The sequence below is a fragment of the Erpetoichthys calabaricus genome, chromosome 10 (genome assembly GCF_900747795.2).
Source record: "Erpetoichthys calabaricus chromosome 10, fErpCal1.3, whole genome shotgun sequence".
Lineage (NCBI taxonomy): Eukaryota > Metazoa > Chordata > Cladistia > Polypteriformes > Polypteridae > Erpetoichthys > Erpetoichthys calabaricus.
In genome coordinates, this window is record NC_041403.2 from 13,203,880 (window position 1) to 13,224,641 (window position 20,762).

Sequence of the window (20,762 nt, forward strand, 5' to 3'; positions counted from 1 at the left end):
TACTTTTAAAACATTACTTCTTTCGGAAAGTTTCTAATGTTAAGTATGACATCGCAAGGATCATCGCCGTTGAGCTTAGTTGTGGCAGGGAGTTAATAGAGAACATTTGAAAACAGGAAGCTTGAGGCAAAAGTGCGCGCGAACATTGTCCCATTCATAACGTAACGGTCATGTTTGAAATGAGGGAACCGGCCAATCGAAAGTCATTGGTGGCCACGCCTAAAGCTTCGGGGCTTCTAATTTGCATGAATGCCTTTAAAAGGAGAAACCATAGCAGTTTCGATATTTAGTTTTACGTTGATCCGAAATAGTACTCAATTATGCCTGAACCAAAAGCTGCCCCTGCGCCAAAGAAGGGCTCTAAGAAAGCCGTTTCTAAGAGCCAAGCCAAGGGTGGGAAGAAACGCAGAAAGACCAGGAAAGAAAGTTATTCCATCTACGTCTACAAGGTGCTGAAACAAGTTCACCCCGATACAGGTATTTCTTCTAAAGCGATGGGAATCATGAACTCGTTTGTGAATGATATCTTTGAGCGCATCGCCGGGGAGGCTTCTCGTCTAGCGCACTACAACAAGCGCTCCACCATTTCTTCTCGGGAGATCCAGACTGCTGTGAGGCTTCTGCTACCGGGAGAGCTTGCCAAGCACGCGGTGTCCGAGGGCACCAAGGCAGTTACCAAGTATACCAGTTCTAAGTAAACGACTTCTATTTGACACCAACGGCTCTTTTCAGAGCCATCCAACTAATCTCTAAAAGGAGCTCTTAATCTTAAAAAAAAAAAAAGCCGTTTTTGTGAGGTTTAGGGTCGTTTCGCGTATAGTCTGCACGCTCTGTCCGCGTGCAGCGCTTTGTATAGAAAGCGTTTCCAGCTAATAGTCTCTCTGACCTACTGTATCTCAGATGGGCACAAATAGTGGGTTTTTTTTTTTTAAACCCTACAGGGAATTTACAGAAGGCAACTACAAAAGCCTGTTGCACAAAAAAATGGGTGGTTACTTTTGGTACACACACGCCCCTCAATGTTTACGTTTTACCTGCACAATGAATTTCTGAATTGCGAGTATTAGTGGTGGGAACTCCGGCTCTTTTCGATCGGCTCCCGAATGGCTCTTCATTTAGTGTCACTTGGATGCTTATTTCAGCCTAATTAAGCAATCATGAATGGTTTGTGTATAAGCAATTTCTTATTCATTGTTTTCAGACATTACGTATTTTATGTATTTTTTCATTACAAAAAAGTTACTATTTAACATTTTAATAAGCTTTAAATGAACAACTTAACAAATTAAAGGCCAAACTCAACACTATGACTCTTTGAATAAAAGTTTTTAGGCCAGGTTGGCATTTAGAAATGCTAGAGGCCTCAGCTTAGATGGGCTGATGCGATTTCTCCTGTTTTTGAGAAGACTCTAAGGGGACCGATGTAGCGAAAATGCAAAGTCTTCCTACCATTACCTTAACCAGGTGTGGGTAGACCGCAGCCTGGGGCTCCTCAAGATAGGACCTCAACTCCAGCATAGCATCAGCTGTGGGATGTCTCCTGTTGCTCTTTCGTCAAAGAGCCTCCACACAGCAGAAGCTTGTGGTTCCTGTGAACATGCCCCATCCACAGCTATATAGTTATGGAATAATTGTTTGGGACAAGGTTTTTCTGCTAGGGAGAACATTCATGGGGTTTAAGGCCTGTACAAAAGTTGTAAATCCTCTGTCCACCACAATGGAAAATGGTTGAAAGTCGCTAGCTATCTTTTTAGCCAGCTCCTCATCGACACTTGTTTGGCGTCATTTGTTTTGGAATAAATGTGCTTATTTTGGTTTGAACTGAAGACCGTGTTATACCTGCGGCGGAAGTACTTGGCTCTCCTCCAGTTGCACGGATGGGTGGGTGGTTCTTATGTCTGTGCAGGTTTGTTGTTGACCATGTTCTAAAGGATATTTTCATATTACAAATTCTGCACTTAGCTTTGCAGTCTCCAATATCACTGAAATGCAGCCAGATGTTGCTTTTTCGGCTTTCACTCATTTCTTCACGATGCGCTTGCATTTAAATCTGGCTCCTCGTGTGTCGCTCTGTGTACCTGGCCTGTACCAACACTCGCTGTCTTTGGAGCGTCTGCCCCCCCTTCCTTTCACATAATGGTACGATCCTAGTCCGATGTGTTGTTCGTGAACGAGCCAATGTTGTGTGCCCATATAAGTCCCGCCCCTGCCGAATGGATTTTCAGCAGAGCTGAGCAGGAGCGGCTGAAGCTTCGGCTCTGCTCGTTCGCGAACGACACATCACTAGCGTATAGGTTGAAAGCCTAATTCCGCTGCCCGATAACAAAGGAGGCTTGGGAGAAGCGGGATGTCCACTCTAGTTTAATATGGAGGAATAGGCCGTTACAAACTAAACCACTATAGATCGCAAAACTGCTCAAGCTGGTCATTTTATCTCGACATTACAATATTTGAAGCATAATACTAACTACCTGAAAAACCTGTTAGAAATGCAAGCATACAGATTATAGTTAAAGCAAATGATTTGATTGTATTGGATGACAAAAAATACATGGAAAGCTCCACAAGTAGAAAACGTAGGTGGCTCTGAAAAGAGCCTTTGATTTTTCTAGTAACGTCCGAGTTAATTCTTAACCTCCAAAGCCATACAGAGTACGACCTTGTCTCTTCAAAGCATACACTACATCCATAGCGGTTACAGTCTTCCTTTTGGCGTGCTCAGTATAAGTAACTGCGTCTCGGATGACATTTTCCAAGAACACTTTCAGCACTCCACGAGTTTCTTCATAAATCAAACCAGAAATTCGTTTCACGCCACCTCGACGAGCCAGGCGACGAATAGCTGGCTTTGTTATACCTTGGATGTTATCTCGCAAAACTTTACGATGACGCTTTGCGCCACCCTTACCAAGACCCTTTCCACCTTTACCACGGCCAGACATGTTTCTAGCTGTTCACCAAAACAACTATTAGCCGAACTTCCAGCTCCCTCGCCTGAAATAAATAAAACGACGACCTACTCGAACACAGCACAGGAAATTTCTGCGCGGGCTTTTAGGAAATCGAGCTCTGAATTAGGTCTTCAACTTCCGAGCGCTAATCCTGTGAATAACAAAGCTAACCTTCTATGCGGAACCAACCATGAAAGGGAGTTTTGAAAGCTGCTAAATGAGATGCACTCAGACTTTATTGAATCTTACTTCTTTTCTAGGTCTACATCTTGGTATAAATGGCATCTCGCACCCTTTAAACCGTTTGGGTGTAAATTTAAACCAATTGTGGTCTAGTTGCCCACTTTGTTTTTGATGCGAAAATGACAAAAATGCCCGATAGCATTTTCGTAAATGTCTCCGTCCTTTTAAATTATATGCAAGTTCATTCACAATACAATCAGATCGTGTTTTACTGACTGGAATCTTTCTTCTCTCATGGAGGACCAAGGCAATGCCTCTCACACTCCTTCATCTCTGTGTTTAATAATCTGTGAGATTCATGTTAACTTGTCTCATAACAATCACTTTTGGCTGTTTTGGTTAGGGGTTGTGCGAGTTCCTGATGCTGAATTTTAGGATGGTTTAGGTGTTTAATCGTCCAGTATTGCCTTTGGTCTTTTGTGTTTCTTGTAATGACATTTATCATATTGGAGAATCCCTTGAAGAGTTTTGTTTGGGTGAGTTTCTAGTAGGGTAAATAGTTTGATAGAACTTTTCTGAATGGACTGTTGAATTGACAGGGATTTGGTGTCTTGATGAATCAAGCCCTTGGTTACATACCATGGTGCATTGAGTGCCATTCTTAGAGTTTTGTTTTGGAGGCACTGAATCTGACGGATGAGTACATTGGAAGCGTATCCCTATACTGGTGCTGCGTACAGTAACTGAGCTCTGATGATGCTTCTGTACAGAAGTATTTTGTTTGTAGTGTTCAGGTTACTTTTTCTATTCATCAGTGGGTACAGTTGGCCGAGTGATCTTCTTGCTTTGGATATACTTTCAGTGATGTGGTTTCTCCACGTTAGGCGGCTGTCCAGTATAACTCCCAGGTATTTTGCTGTGTTTTGCCATGAAATGGGACGACCAAACATTGTTATGTTACCAGGCGGTGGTTTGTGCCTTCTGCTAAAAAGGATTGCAGTGCTTTTTTCTGGGTTGATGCTGATTCTCCATGTTTGAAACCATTGCTCCAGGGTTGTGACTGCCTCTTGTAGTCTTTTTGTGACAACCCAAGTTTGGGTGGACTTGTAGAGTACTGCAGTATCATCTGCATATTGAGCAAGTGTTGTGCTACTTGTCTTTGGCATATCACTTACAAAGATGTTGAAGAGGATTGGTGAAAGTAGTGAGCCTTGAGGGACACTGGCAGTTATTTTCTTGAGTGATGACCTGATGCCATTTAACTTTATCTGGAATTTTCTTCCTTTAAGAAAAGAGGCTGTGAGGTGAACTAGGTAATTTGGAATACCTGCTTTAATCATTTTGTAGAGAAGGCCTTTGTGCCACACTTTATCAAATGTTTTGGATACATCAAGGAAGATTGCCCCGGTGAATCTATTAGTGTTGAAGCCTTCAGTGATGTATTCCACTACTCTCAGGAGTTGATGAGTGGTGCTGTGTCCAGTTCTGAAGCCATGTTGTTCTTCATTGATTAGTTGTAGCTGTCCTGTATATTTTTGAAGTCTTTTCAGTATTACTTTCTCAATGGTTTTTGCAAGAGTACTAAGTAAATTGATTGGTCTGTAGTTCTGTGGGAAAGATCTGTTTGTTCCTGGCTTAGGCAAAACTATGACATCAGCGGTTTTCCAGCATTCAGGGAAATGTCCTAGTCTCATTACCGCGTTGGCAATGTTGGTTATTGCAACAATTGCTTTGTGAGGTAGTGCTCTGAGAGCTGCATTCAGGATGCCATCTGACCCTGGTGCCTTCTTATTATTTAGATGATCAGTGATGTTTCTGATTTCTGCTGGAGTAGCAAAATCAATGACTTCTGGTGGGTTTGTTGATAAAAACTGGTTAGTTTCTTCATTTACTCTTTCAATGTGTTGGATATCTGCATTCTCAAAGTTTGGTGAGCACTGGAGTTCCAAGCTGTTTGCAATAACTTCTGCTTTGTCTTGGGTGGTATATACAAGTCCGTTTGGACCATGGAGGTAGGGTATAGGAGATTGTTTGTTGCGGAGTGCACGGGCGATTTTCCATTTGGTACCTGCTTGATGTTCCATTTCAGATAGTGTTTGTGACCATTTTTGATTCCTGATATCATTTAGTGCTTCTCTGATTTCAGTTGAGAGTGTATTCATTTTTTGGCGGTCTTCTGTGTTACATTGTTTTTGCCACTTTCTTCGAACTCTGTTCTTTTCTTTGATTTTCTCTAGTAGCCAGTTGGGAATGGAGGACAGAGCGTAGTGGATGCAATTCGCTCGGCCTTCTGCCCGTCTGTTTTGTTTACTTTATTGTGACGCAATCCGTTTGAAGTAGGAGGTGATGGATTTGCGGGCTCTACTAGGCAGGTGTCTTTTCTTACAGCGTAGCTGATTCCTGCGGAGACTGCTGTGGATGGTAGTGATGTGGGTTGTGGCTGCTTCTTAAAAAGGATTGTATACACATCCCCTGTAGTTTGCAGGCTGATCCTGACGGCAGTTTGCGCAGGTTGCCTTTTCTTCTCTTGGTTTGTTACAGTCACGTGACCAGTGTCTGTCGGCACAGCGCACACATCTGGGTCTATAACACATGTTAGCAGCATGGCCAAATCTTTGGCAGTGGTGGCATTGACCAATCTTGGGTTTATTAATTAAATTTTCCACTTTAACACATAAGAAAATTAAATAATTATACCTAATAATACCTAAGACCGGGCCTGGCCCTAGAAGTCATTATTTGGTACGTGCTAAGACGCGAGGCGTCTTGTCTTCTCCAGGTTAAGAGTCAACGGCGTATGTGTCGTGAATCTTGGCGACACATTCGCCGATTTCTTCCCATTCACCTGGGAACTGAGACTTTCGAAAAGGTGTTAAGCACCAGAGTCGAAAGCAAGCTCGAAAATTCAGCAGAATCTTCCGCTTTCAAGCGTCAATTCTCAACACCGCAGAATCCGTCAAGAATTCGAATCCAAATGTTGAATGAATGTGAATGTTCTCAGAATCGTCTGAGAATACGAAATTCGAATAATTCGAACCAGAATGTCTAAAAAAAATCTAAAGACTTCCTCCGGGCGCGACGAGCTAAAATAACTGACTGCTGGTTTACATGTGCTCATACGTCACTCGACTGGCCGCGACTCCAATGGGTGGCCTTCGGACCCCATTGAACAATGCTTCAAATTCAAAAATGCGGCTCCGAAAAAAACATTTTTGACCATTCCTGTGTTTTACTAGTATACATATACATAAAATTAACTTGTACTAATTATGTTTCTCTTCTTGGATTGCACTGCTGTGATATATTTTATTTTTTATATATTACACCTCTGAATCTTTATCCTTTATTTCATTGCACCGACTACGTTTGCTCTTTAGAAGGCTTTATTGTTCAAGGCGCTATACGGGGATAACAAAACTATTCGATCATGAAGGGCGGTATACACGGTGCCGTGCTCAGTATACTGTATGCTGTCTTGTTTTTCCAAATGACTAGAAACGTCTGTGTATGGTGATTACCGATCTTCCGCAGCTTCTTTCTTTCGGATCTGCGAATTGTAACTCTTACAAGTTACTTTGTTAACTCTCCTTTGATTAGCTCATAACATACACTGTATCCAACACGAGTAATAACTGTTTTACAGCAGGTAGGGGTACTGGATGGTGAAAGAAAGAAAGAAAGAAAGAAAAAGGTTCTGAAAATGTATTGGCGCGAGAATTTTGTCCCATTCAGTTACACAATGGTCGTTGGTGGCCACGCCCAACGCTGCAGTAGCTTGTCATTTGCACGGCTGCCTTTAAAAGGAGGAACCCGGGAAGTTACGTTTTTCAGTCTTTCCTTCGTCACTAATCTACAGCAATGCCGGAGCCGAAAGCCGCGTCTGCCGCAAAGAAGGGGGCTAAGAAAGCCGTTACTAAGAGCCAAGCTAAAAGTGGGAAGAAACGCAGAAAGTCCAGGAAAGAAAGCTATTCCATCTACGTCTATAAGGTACTGAAGCAAGTTCATCCCGATACGGGCATTTCTTCTAAGGCGATGGGAATCATGAACTCGTTTGTGAACGATATCTTTGAGCGCATCGCTAGGGAGGCTTCTCGTCTAGCGCACTACAACAAGCGCTCCACCATTTCTTCTCGGGAGATCCAGACTGCTGTGAGGCTTCTGTTACCGGGAGAGCTTGCCAAACATGCCGTGTCAGAGGGCACCAAGGCAGTTACCAAGTACACCAGCTCAAAGTAAACGGCAAGACTACACCCGCTCGAAACCAACGGCTCTTTTCAGAGCCACCCACCTATTTTGAAAAGCGCTCCATTAACCTGAAGAGTCCTCTTTGTGATGTTAGTGTGTATAATATTGTCGTGTATCCTCTTGTGCTCTGCATGCGGGTAGTGGGCTGTATTATCAAGCCGCTCCGAAGCACTCACCCGCATATGGGCGCGAGTCCGTTTTGATTAGAGAGACTTTTTATTGCAGATGATAAAAAAAAAAAAAAACAGATCTGTCACATAAATCCGTGAAAATAATTAACGTAGGCATGCAGACTCGCAAGATTTCTACAGTTCTGAGCAATTACCTCCGACAGTGCATAATTCAGAAATAGTAGGGATGATCGCTACTAATGTCAAAATGCCTATCACTCTGGAAATAAAAGCATTGTTAAAGGTGCTGCTTCTGCAAACATAAATCCGCAGCCCGAAGACAAACGAAGCGTAAAGTCTTGACCACACAATCCTGGATGAAACGTGGCTGCTTCCACTTTAATTAGATCAATAAACAGACCTCACCAGAAAATAATATATGGGAAGATGCAATAGCGACAAAATAAAAGAAAGGAATGAATAAATTCCCTTTGTGCATTTACACATGCTTTGAACCTGAAAGAGCTGTATTGCTCACCACAGTTTTTGCTTGTATTGCTAATTGTTTTATTTTAGTGAACATTCTCAAAACTATTTTTTTTAATACTGAAATGTTTTTTTGTTTTGTATATTGTTAATTTTGTTTAATATGAGTGCAATCATTGTATCTTTTGTATAATAGTTCCTGTTTGCCTGTTGTAGCAGGGGGGGCTTTAATTAATGAAACACCCATAGAGACAAGCATAGACTCGTGGCAAAAAGCTGGATGACGCAGACGCTGTTGCAGGAGACAGAGAGCACCTGTCGCTGTGTGTGTTGACTGTGCCCCTTACTGCTTGTTTTGTAGAATAAACGTCAGAATCTGTATATTGGTGTGTCTGTCTTCTTTCAAACCATCGGCAACCATTTTAAAGTCGCTACATAAAACTGGTGCCTTGAACCGGATCCACTGATCAGCTGCCGACGATCGCCGAGGTCAAGCTGTGTGCTCGTGACATCGTGGGATATCAAGTTGGTGGAAGTGGTTTTTTTTATTATTATCAAATGAAACACAATTACAATACAAAAGTCTTGTAGAGGATATCAATTCAACATTCAAAAAAGTATAAACAATATTCACAGTACAGGGGGGCTGGATAAATTTCACAGTATATGCAAGATAACAAATAGGGAGCACAGGCCAAAAGACACAGAAGGCATAAATCAAAATAGTAATAAATGAGACATGTTATCATAAACCCTTACAGATCTGCTGGATTTCAATTTCTTAAGTGATAGGAGGTATTGTTTAAAATCATTTATGAACCATGTAAAAGATGGTTTGCTATTTCTCCACAGTGTATATGGTATTTACCTAAGAGAATGACAATGTTAATCATATCAGAGACAGATGGATATAAATTATCCATGTAGAACATAATATGAGATAAGTCAAACTGTGGGATATCATTAACCTTGAGTGATAACCAGCTATGTATTTCTAATCAAAAGTTGGCCGAAACAGGACATGAAAAGAACAAGTGTTGTAATGTTGAATCACAAAAAGAAGACAGGTCCACCTCAAATTTAAATCTTTTTAAAAATTCTGCCACCAGGTATATATTATTAATTATTTTGAAATGTGTTTCTTTAATTTTTGGGGAAACAGGCCACTTAACAAATTTTTAAAAGCCTTTTCCATAATTGACTGATCCCCATTAAAAACTTGCAAATGCTTTCCTTAGTTAAAATCATGGAAAAGAATGGATTTAAAATTTGCTCTAATAGCCGCATTATTACATTTACTATCATTTAGATTACAATTACCAATTTTTAAGTTTGGCAATGCTGGCTTGACTTCTGAATATAGCATGATGTTGTAGATTAACTGTCTTAATGCCAGTGGGATTGCTCGACAAACCTGCCTGTATTCTTTTTGAGTACAACCTAATTTAAATTTCTTCAAAAAGGACATATAAGGCCTGAATCACGAATTAAAGAGAAAGAAAGTATGCTCTCACCTAACAGGCTTAAACGCTAAAATAGTATTTTTACAGGAGACCCACTTACTAACCAAGGATCAGTTCAGATTACAAAAAGACTGGACTGGCCAAATGTTCCATTCTAGCTTTATAAAGAAAACTAGAGGGGTGGGAATTCTCATACATAGAACAGTTCCATTTGTAGCATCAGAGGTAGTGTCGGACCCTGAAGGGAGATATGTGATGGTCATGGGCAACTTATATAACAGTAAAATGATTTTGATAAATGTTTATGCACCCAATGTTGATGATAAGGAATTCATGCAAAATCTATTTGCATCCATTCCCAATGTGAACACTCATAAAATTATAATGGCTGGGGACTTTAATTGTGTTTTAAATCCACTCTTAGATAGGACTCCGTGACAGGGGGGACGACATCTAATACTGCAAAGATAATTACACAGTTTTTAAATGATCACAACTTATCAGACCCCTGGAGGTTTCTTAACCCAAACTCAAGAACATATTCGTTCTACTCACCAGTGCATTATAGCTACTCAAGAATTGATTATTTTTTTATAGATAATAATTTCCTGCCTACAATTAAATCATGCAAATATGACAAAATTGTTATCTCTGACCATGCCCCTCTAATCTTGGAGCTAAAATCAATAAGCCCCTCGTACTCACCTCGCAGATGGCGTCTTAACCCTCTTTTATTGGCAGACGAGAACTGCACAGAATTTATATCCAAACAAATCAGCTTCTTCCTAGAGACAAACACGTCTACAGAAGTTTCTGCAGGAACACTCTGGGAAACTCTAAAGGCCTTCCTAAGAGGCCAGATTATTTCATATCTTTCCCATAGAAATAAATTAGAAACCAAGAAAGTGTCAGAGCTAAGAAATGAAATTACTAGAATAGATGAAGAACAAGCCAGGCGTCCAAGTGAAGCTCTTCACAGGAAAAGGCAGGCCCTGCATACAGAACTTAACATCTTAACAACTAAAGAAACTGAACAACTTATTTATAAGTCTAGACAGCATTACTATGAACACGGAGAAAAAGCTAATAAGCTTTTAGCTCAACAAATTCATAAACAAGAAGTTCACAATGCAATACCAGTAATCACCAACAAGAATGGAGAAGAAATCATCGACCATAATAAAATAATGCACACATTTAGAGATTACTATAAGTCTTTATATTCCACTGAGCCCAAAGAAGACAACACGCAATCTAATGCATTTCTGGATAATTCACAAATACCACAAATAGATGCTTTAAGTGCTGAGGAACTAGATAAACCTCTAACGCTAACAGAATTACTAGACGCTATAAAGTCACTACAAAGCGGGAAATCATCAGGCCCTGATGGTTACCCTGTAGAGTTTTATAAGAAATTCTCCACTCAGCTAGCTCCACTCTTATTGGTAACATTTACAGAAAGCTAAAGACCACCAAATACTACCTCAAACATTTCGACAAGCATTAATCACCGTCTTTCCTAAACAAAATAAGGACTTGTTACAATGTGCATCATATAGACCAATTTCACTCCTGAATAATGATGTTAAGATACTCTCAAAAATCCTAGCTAGAAGGATGGAGAAAGTGCTGCCCTCGGTAATATCACAAGATCAAACTGGATTTATTAAAGGCCGACATCTATCTTCAAATCTTCAAATCTCCGACGCTTGTTTAATGTTATATATTCACCAGCAAAATCAAACACCCCAGAGATATTACTATCATTAGACGCAGAAAAGGCATTTGACTTGATCGAATGGAATTACCTTTTCACTGCATTGGAGAAATTTGGGTTTGGCCCGAATATTTGTGCTTGGATTAAACTACTGTATACCAGTCCAGAAGCTTCAGTTTGTATTAATAAAATTTGCTCAGACTACTTTAAACTAGAACGTGGTACCAGACAAGGATATCCCTTGTCGCCACTGTTGTTTGCAATCGCTATTGAACCACTGGCGGTTCACTGCCGAAATTCTCATCAGATAAAGGGGATTGTCAGAGAAGGACTGGAACAGAAAATTTCTTTATATGCAGATGATATGGTCTTATATATATCGGACCCAGAAAACACTGTCCCTGCTGTTTTAACAGCACTAACAGAATTTCGAAAGATATCTGGTCTTAGAATTAATCTGAATAAAAGTATACTCTTTCCAGTGAACTCACAAGCATATAATAATAAATTAGACACCCTACCTTTTACCATAGCAGATCAGTTTAAATACCTAGGGGTAAATATCACAAGTAAACATAAAGCTCTTTATCAACAAAATTTTGGCGTCTGTATGGAAAAAATTAAGCAAGACTTGCATAGATGGTCAACCCTTCATCTCACTCTAGCCGGAAGAATTAACATCGTTAAGATGAATATCCTTCCTAAACTTCTCTTTTTATTTCAAAACATTTCAATATATATCAATAAATCGTTTTTTAAACAGTTAAATTCAATAATAACCTCATTCATTTGGAACTCAAAACACCCACGTATCCGAAGAGCGACCCTACAAAGACCTCAGGCAGAAGGTGGCATGGCTTTACCTAATTTTCAGTTTTATTACTGGGCAGCAAACATACAAGCCATAAAAACCTGGACACAAATAAATGCACATACACAGGCTTGGTCTGCAATAGAAGTAAAATCCTGTAGTACTTCTTTATATTCCCTGCTCTGCTCTCCAATAAATGAAAGTTATCGCAAATATACTAATAACCCAATCGTGCTTTACTCACTCAGAATATGGAACCAAATTAGGAAGCATTTTAAGATGGAAAATCTTTTATCAGTGGCACCTCTGCAAGGGAACCACCTCTTTCAACCTTCGCAAGTATATCCAGTTTTTAATACCTGGAAAAGTTTTGGGATTAAAATGCTCAGAGATCTTTATATAGACAACATATTTACATCTTTTGAACAATTACGTTCAAAATTTAACCTCCCAGCTACACATTTCTTTTACTATCTTCAAATTAGAAATTTTGTTAAACAGAAATTGCCCGATTTCCCCCACCTTGCACCCTCCACAATGCTGGAAAAAATACTGCTCAATTCCGAGGAAACAAACACTATTTCCGCAATATATAAAATCTTATTAGAGTCCCTACCTTTCAAAGATCCAAGAGGACATTGGGAAGAAGATCTCTTAATCAATATATCAGAAAAGGAGTGGAAGGTAGCAAAGCAGAGAATTCACTCGAGTTCTATATGCGCAAAGCATAGAATTATTCAACTAAAAATTATATATCGAGCTCATCTGTCTCGCTTAAAACTGTCCAAAATGTTTCCAGGCCAGGATCCAACCTGCGAGCGCTGCAACCAAGCTCCTGCCTCACTGGGTCACATGTTCTGGGCCTGCACCAAACTAACATCATTTTGGACAAAAATTTTTAAGTGCCTCTCAGACAGCCTTAGTATCACAATCCCTCCTAACCCACTAACAGCTGTGTTTGGTGTCCTTCCAGATGGACTTGAATTGGAGAAGGACAAACAAACGGTGATTGCATTCACTACACTCTTGGCACGCAGACTTATTTTGTTAAATTGGAAGAATCCTAATTCTCCTCTTATAAGTCAGTGGGAAACTGATGTTTTATATTATTTGAAATTGGAAAAAATCAAATTTTCAGTTAGAGGATCTGTACAAAATTTTTTCAAAACTTGGCAGGATTTAATCAATATTATTTTAATATAGATATTTACTTCTCCCCTTCTTTTGTCTAATGTTGCCTTATTAAAAAGCTTAAAGCAATTTTCCTTTAGCTAAGCTCTCCTTCTCAGGGGTGGGGTTTGATTTGTCTTCAAATTTGTTGGGTTATAAATTGATCTGTTTGTATGGAATGATTACAATGAAAATTAATAAAATAAAAATATTAAAAAAAAAAAAAAAAAAAGGACATATAATCTAGCAGATGACTTCCTGAGTCCAACAAATCAGTTACAAACAAGATATCACTCTCAAACCAGTTTTTATTAAATAATGACTTTCTATTAACTGTTATCATTCTGTTGTTCCATAGGGTAGACATGTGGGGAGAAAAGTTGTGTGTAAAAATAATTTTCCAGAAAGAAAGGATCTGTTTGTGGAAACTAGATAATTTAACAGGAATTTTACTAATCTCAAAGTCGCATTTTAATAGAAACTCAATTCCACCTAATTTTTTAAAAATAGATCTGGGTATATGAAACCACATGGAATCAGATTGTGACAAACAAGCTCTGTGCCAGTTAATCTTAAAAGTTCCAACCATTGATTCAAAGTCTAAGGCTTTAATGCCACACTTATCATAATCTTTTACTAACTGAGATCTTTTAATATAGTGGGTTTTATTTTTCCATAGGAATTGAAAAATTACTGAGTTGGCTTTCTTTATGTTTTCAGCTTTGGAAAGGATGACTCTACCAAATATAGTAATATCTCTGGTTATGCAACGACTAAGAGATCTCTTGATGTCGACAATATGATTACAGATGTTGGTGTCTTCCTTTCTGATCATGTTTTTAGATATCACTATTCCTAAATATTTCACTTCTGGTTCTACTCTTATTGAAGCAATATTAGAATCAGAACATGTGTGGATAGGTAATATTTCACATTTTTAATATTAAGACATAGTCCTGAAGCCTGCACTGTAAAAAATGTTTTGTTGGATCAACCTAAATAGATAGATAGATAGATAGATAGATAGATAGATAGATAGATAGATAGATAGATAGATAGATAGATAGATAGATAGATAGATAGATAGATAGATAGATAGATAGATAGATAGATGCTTTTTTAATCCCAATGGGAAATTCAATAAATTACTTCACAAGGTAACAAGCAATTTTATTGATTTCTTTCAAATTTTAATACGTATTTGAGTAAACTTCATTCATTTGAGTTTGTTTTAACCATTTCAAAAACTTGGAATATATGCAAAAAAATGTATTTAGCTCAAACCAAATTTCTTTAAAAACTCAAATTAACTGTGCTGTGCTGGTGCCCTGCCCGGGGTTTGTTTCCTGCCTTGCGCCCTGTGTTGGCTGGGATTGGCTCCAGCAGACCCCGTGACCCTGTAGTTAGGATATAGCGGGTTGGATAATGGATGGATGAACTCAAATTAAAATTTTGTCCATTATTGTATTCACTGTAATGCCAACTTAAATTCTTATTTGGACTCAACTAAATATGTTCTTTATATGGTGTTGAATTCACTGTTTGTTAGGGTGAAATTGTTTTTAATAAAACAAACCACAACAATGTTTTGCTGTAAACAATGGAAGCAAATTTATTTTAAAATTAGTGCTACATTTTGTACAGTGCCTTCAAACATGAAACATGTTTTTAAACTGATCTAATGGTGGTGAATGTTACTGAACCAGCTATAGCAAAACTGTTTTAGATTTACTACTGAATATTTGCAACACAAAAATGAATTTTTGGTCATTCCTTGAACATGTTTTTTCTGTAAATATTCAGAACAAACATTTCACAAAAAATACATATACAGTGGTGTGAAAAACTATTTGCCCCCTTCCTGATTTCTTATTCTTTTGCATGTTTGTCACACAAAATGTTTCTGATCATCAAACACATTTAACCATTAGTCAAATATAACACAAGTAAACACAAAATGCAGTTTTTAAATGATGGTGTTTATTATTTAGGGAGAAAAAAAATCCAAACCTACATGGCCCTGTGTGAAAAAGTAATTGCCCCCTTGTTAAAAAATAACCTAACTGTGGTGTATCACACCTGAGTTCAATTTCCGTAGCCACCCCCAGGCCTGATTACTGCCACACCTGTTTCAATCAAGAAATCACTTAAATAGGAGCTGCCTGACACAGAGAAGTAGACCAAAAGCACCTCAAAAGCTAGACATCATGCCAAGATCCAAAGAAATTCAGGAACAAATGAGAACAGAAGTAATTGAGATCTATCAGTCTGGTAAAGGTTATAAAGCCATTTCTAAAGCTTTGGGACTCCAGCGAACCACAGTGAGAGCCATTATCCACAAATGGCAAAAACATGGAACAGTGGTGAACCTTCCCAGGAGTGGCCGGCCGACCAAAATTACCCCAAGAGCGCAGAGACGACTCATCCGAGAGGTCACAAAAGACCCCAGGACAACGTCTAAAGAACTGCAGGCCTCACTTGCCTCAATTAAGGTCAGTGTTCACGACTCCACCATAAGAAAGAGACTGGGCAAAAACGGCCTGCATGGCAGATTTCCAAGACGCAAACCACTGTTAAGCAAAAAGAACATTAGGGCTCGTCTCAATTTTGCTAAGAAACATCTCAATGATTGCCAAGACTTTTGGGAAAATACCTTGTGGACTGATGAGTCAAAAGTTGAACTTTTTGGAAAGCAAATGTCCCATTACATCTGGCGTAAAAGGAACACAGCATTTCAGAAAAAGAACATCATACCAACAGTAAAATATGGTGGTGGTAGTGTGATGGTCTGGGGTTGTTTTGCTGCTTCAGGACCTGGAAGGCTTGCTGTGATAGATGGAACCATGAATTCTACTGTCTACCAAAAAATCCTGAAGGAGAATGTCCGGCCATCTGTTCGTCAACTCAAGCTGAAGCGATCTTGGGTGCTGCAACAGGACAATGACCCAAAACACACCAGCAAATCCACCTCTGAATGGCTGAAGAAAAACAAAATGAAGACTTTGGAGTGGCCTAGTCAAAGTCCTGACCTGAATCCAATTGAGATGCTATGGCATGACCTTAAAAAGGCGGTTCATGCTAGAAAACCCTCAAATAAAGCTGAATTACAACAATTTTGCAAAGATGAGTGGGCCAAAATTCCTCCAGAGCGCTGTAAAAGACTCATTGCAAGTTATCGCAAACGCTTGATTGCAGTTATTGCTGCTAAGGGTGGCCCAACCAGTTATTAGGTTCAGGGGGCAATTACTTTTTCACACAGGGCCATGTAGGTTTGGATTTTTTTTTCTCCCTAAATAATAAAAATCACCATTTACAAACTGCATTTTGTGTTTACTTGTGTTATATTTGACTAATGGTTAAATGTGTTTGATGATCAGAAACATTTTGTGTGACAAACATGCAAAAGAATAAGAAATCAGGAAGGGGGCAAATAGTTTTTCACACCACTGTATATATTAAATACACAATATATTTTATAAGCTCTTCACAAAAAATGTTTATAAATTATACATAAAATATCTATTTGAAATAATTATATATACATATATTAAATACACCTTATATTTTGAACATTACATAACATTATATAGTATACATAAAATGTATATATATATATATATATATATATATATATATATATATATATATATATATACAGTATAGTCACAAACTTGAGACAGAGTCATATAAAGGTTTGGGGCAGCCACACATATAATTTGGTTTCCTGGCTGCAAAGTTGCTTTTCAAAATAATACAGCAGTGATGTGCACAAAACAAAGTCCAAACAGAACTGAGGGAATAGGGAGAAGGTGGAAGCTTTTAAAGGGGGAGACAGGAAGTGAAGTCAAAGGGGTCGGGCTCATGTAGGTCTTCTGCCATTGGTGCGAGCCCAGACGTAACATTACAGGGGTCGGAGTCGGCAAGGTCTCCAAAGCAATTTTTTGCTTTAGACTAAATAGAAGAAGTTACATTAAGCGACAGCAAGGTTTTTTAATTTGAAGTAAATCAAAAAATTACATTAGGTGAACAAACATATTAATATAGTTCATTACAACTACTAAAATTACCTTCAATCAAAAAGAGCCCTTTTTCTCTTTTTAGAGTGTGGGAGAATAAAGAAATAATATTGAGAGCTTTAATTACCATGGCTTTGTCTCTTAAAAACAGAGCTGTATCGTCCACAAATTGACTGATTCAATATTCTTTGTCAAAAATGGTTATGCCTTGTAGATCAGGGTCATTTTGGAGGATTAGCACCAGTAATTGAGTGGTTAGTATGAACAGCTTAGGGGAAATTGGGCATCCCTGTCGAATACCTTGCTTCACCTCAAACCTAGGGGTCATTCCAGGATTAAGGGAAACCGAGCTAGAGATGTTAGTGTAAAACATTTTGATTATATTGCAAAAGTTTTTCCCAAAACCCAGGTGATGTAAGGTTTCAAGCAAAAAAGAATGTTCAGCAGTATCAAAAGCTTTATAAATGTCTAGAAATAATACCATGATTTCTGTTTTAATTAGCTCTCGATAATCAAGCATATCAAGAATCAGTCTAATATGATTATATATATTCCTTCCTTTTATAAAAGCCGACTGACATTCATCCACTATGTGTGTTAAACACTCATTTAAATGGTTTGCATAAACATGAGCCAATAATTTGTAATCATTGCACAGAAGGGTTATGGGTCTCCAATTATCCAATAGAAGTTTGTCTTTATTGGGTTGTGGGATTAGATTGATGAGACCTTGTTTCATTGTGGGGGAGAGAGTGGTTGTTGAGATACATTCTAAATAGCCATTGTAAAGCATTACTCTAATATCATTCCAGAAAAAGGAGTAAAATTCTACCGTTAACCCATCAATTCCTGGTGATTTGCCCCTGGGCATTTGTCTGATTGCTTTGTCCAGCTTATCAATCCTGAGGTCACCCTCTGTAAAATCCTTCAAATCTTCCTCTAGTGATTTAGTAAAGACTTTGTTTTTTCCAAGAAATGCTGTACCACTATCCACTGAATAATTTGACTTGTAAAGGTTGCTGTAAAATTGTAATATTTCCTCATTTACTTGGTCTTGATCATCAGATGTAACCCCCTTGATAATCAGTTTTTGAATTTTCTTTTTAGCTTGTCTCATCCATCCATCCATCCATTGTCTCCCGCTTATCCGAGGTCGGGTCGCGGGGGCAGCAGCTTGAGCAGAGATGCCCAGACTTCCCTCTCCCCGGCCACTACTTCTAGCTCTTCCGGGAGAATCCCAAGGCGTTCCCAGGCCAGTCGAGAGACATAGTCCCTCCAGTGTGTCCTGGGTCTTCCCCGGGGCCTCCTCCCGGTTAGACGTGCCCGGAACACCTCACCAGGGAGGCATCCAGGAGGCATCCTGATCAGATGCCCGAGCCACCTCATCTGACTCCTCTCGATGCGGAGGAGCAGCTGCTCTACTCTGAGCCCCTCCCGGATGACTGAGCTTCTCACCCTATCTTTAAGGGAGAGCCCAGACACCCTGCGGAGGAAACTCATTTCAGCCGCTTGTATTCGCGATCTCGTTCTTTCGGTCACTACCCATAGCTCATGACCATAGGTGAGGGTAGGAACATAGATCGACTGGTAAATTGAGAGCTTCGCCTTGCGGCTCAGCTCCTTTTTCACCACGAAAGACCGATGCAGCGCCCGCATTACTGCGGATGCCGCACCGATCCGCCTGTCGATCTCACGCTCCATTCTTCCCTCACTCGTGAACAAGACCCCGAGATACTTGAACTCCTCCACTTGGGACAGGATCTCGCTACCAACCCTGAGAGGGCACTCCACCCTTTTCCGGCTGAGGACCATGGTCTCGGATTTGGAGGTGCTGATTCTCATCCCAGCCACTTCACACTCGGCTGCGAACCGATCCAGAGAGAGCTGAAGATCACGGCCTGATGAAGCAAACAGGACAACATCATCTGCAAAAAGCAGTGACCCAATCCTGAGCCCACCAAACCGGACCCCCTCAATGCCCTGGCTGCGCCTAGAAATTCTGTCCATAAAAGTTATGAACAGAATCGGTGACAAAGGGCAGCCCTGGCGGAGTCCAACTCTCACTGGAAACAGGTTCGACTTACTGCCGGCAATGTGGACCAAGCTCTGGCACCGATCGTACAGGGACCGAACAGCCCTTATCAGGGGGGCCGGTACCCCATACTCTTGGAGTACCCCCCACAGGATTCCCCGAAGGACATGGTCGAATGCCTTTTCCAAGTCCACAAAACACATGTAGACTGGTTGGGCAAACTCCCATGCACCCTCCAGGACCCTGCTAAGGGTATAGAGCTGGTCCACTGTTCCGCGACCAGGACGAAAACCACACTGTTCCTCCTGAATCCGAGGCTCGACTATCCGACGGACCCTCCTCTCCAGGACCCCTGAATAGACTTTTCCAGGGAGGCTGAGGAGTGTGATCCCTCTGTAGTTGGAACACACCCTCCGATCCCCCTTCTTAAAGAAGGGGACCACCACCCCGGTCTGCCAATCCAGAGGCACTGTCCCTGATGTCCATGCGATGTTGCAGAGGCGTGTCAACCAAAACAGTCCTACAACATCCAGAGCCTTGAGGAACTCCGGGCGTATCTCATCCACCCCCGGGGCCTTGCCACCAAGGAGTTTTTTGACCACCTCGGTGACCTCAGTCCCAGAGATGGGGGAGCCTACCTCTGAGTCCCCAGGCTCTGCTTCCTCATTGGAAGGCATGTTAATGGGATTGAGGAGGTCTTCGAAGTATTCCCCCCACCGACCCACAACGTCCCGAGTCGAGGTCAGCAGCGCACCATCCCCACCATATACAGTGTTGACACTGCACTGCTTCTCCTTCCTGAGACGCCGGATGGTGGACCAGAATCTCCTCGAAGCCATCCGAAAGTCATTCTCCATGGCCTCCCCAAACTCCTCCCATGCCCGAGTTTTTGCCTCAGCAACCACCAAAGCCGCATTCCGCTTGGCCTGCCGGTACCTATCAGCTGCCTCCAGGGTCCCACAGGACAAAAGGGTCCTGTAGGACTCCTTCTTCAGCTTGACGGCATCCTTCACCGCCGGTGTCCACCAACGGGTTCGGGGATTTCCTTCACGACAGGCACCGACCACCTTACGGCCACAGCTCTGGTCAGCTGCCTCAAAAATAGAGGCACGGAACATGGCCCATTCGGACTCAATGTCCCCCACCTCCCTCGGGATGTGGTCGAAGTTCTGCCGGAGGTGGGAGTTGAAGCTACTTCTGACAGGGGGCTCTGCCAGACGTTCCCAGCAGACCCTCACAACACGTTTGGGCTTACCACGCCTGACTGGCATCCTCCCCCACCATCGAAGCCAACTCACCACCAGGTGGTGATCAGTTGACAGCTCCGCCCCTCTCTTCACCCGAGTGTCCAAGACATGTGGCCGCAAGTCCGACGACCACAAAGTCGATCATCGAACTGAGGCCTAGGGTGTCCTGGTGCCAAGTGCACATATGAACACCCCTATGCTTGAACATGGTGTTCGTTATGGACAATCCGTGACGAGCACAGAAGTCCAATAACAAAACACCACTCTGGTTCAGATCGGGGGGGCCATTCCTCACAATCACGCCCTTCCAGGTCTCACTGTCATTGCC

General features: G+C 40.8%; 3 protein-coding genes across 3 annotated transcripts; 2 read left to right on the plus strand and 1 right to left on the minus strand.

The window, feature by feature from the left end:
* The first annotated feature begins 280 nt into the window (after window positions 1-280).
* Window positions 281-734, plus strand: LOC114658844 (histone H2B 8-like). The gene has a single exon (XM_028810911.2). It carries the CDS (start codon window positions 321-323, stop codon window positions 696-698), a length of 378 nt encoding a protein of 125 aa, XP_028666744.1. The 5' UTR covers window positions 281-320; the 3' UTR covers window positions 699-734.
* Window positions 735-2,597: 1,863 nt separating this feature from the next.
* On the minus strand, window positions 2,598-2,951 carry LOC114658851 (histone H4). Its single transcript, XM_028810919.2, has one exon. The coding sequence runs from the start codon at window positions 2,940-2,942 to the stop codon at window positions 2,631-2,633; it is 312 nt and encodes a 103-aa protein (XP_028666752.1). The 5' UTR covers window positions 2,943-2,951; the 3' UTR covers window positions 2,598-2,630.
* Window positions 2,952-6,980: 4,029 nt separating this feature from the next.
* On the plus strand, window positions 6,981-8,356 carry LOC114658846 (histone H2B type 1-F/J/L-like). The gene has a single exon (XM_028810913.2). The coding sequence runs from the start codon at window positions 6,993-6,995 to the stop codon at window positions 7,368-7,370; it is 378 nt and encodes a 125-aa protein (XP_028666746.1). The 5' UTR covers window positions 6,981-6,992; the 3' UTR covers window positions 7,371-8,356.
* The last annotated feature ends 12,406 nt before the right edge of the window (window positions 8,357-20,762 follow it).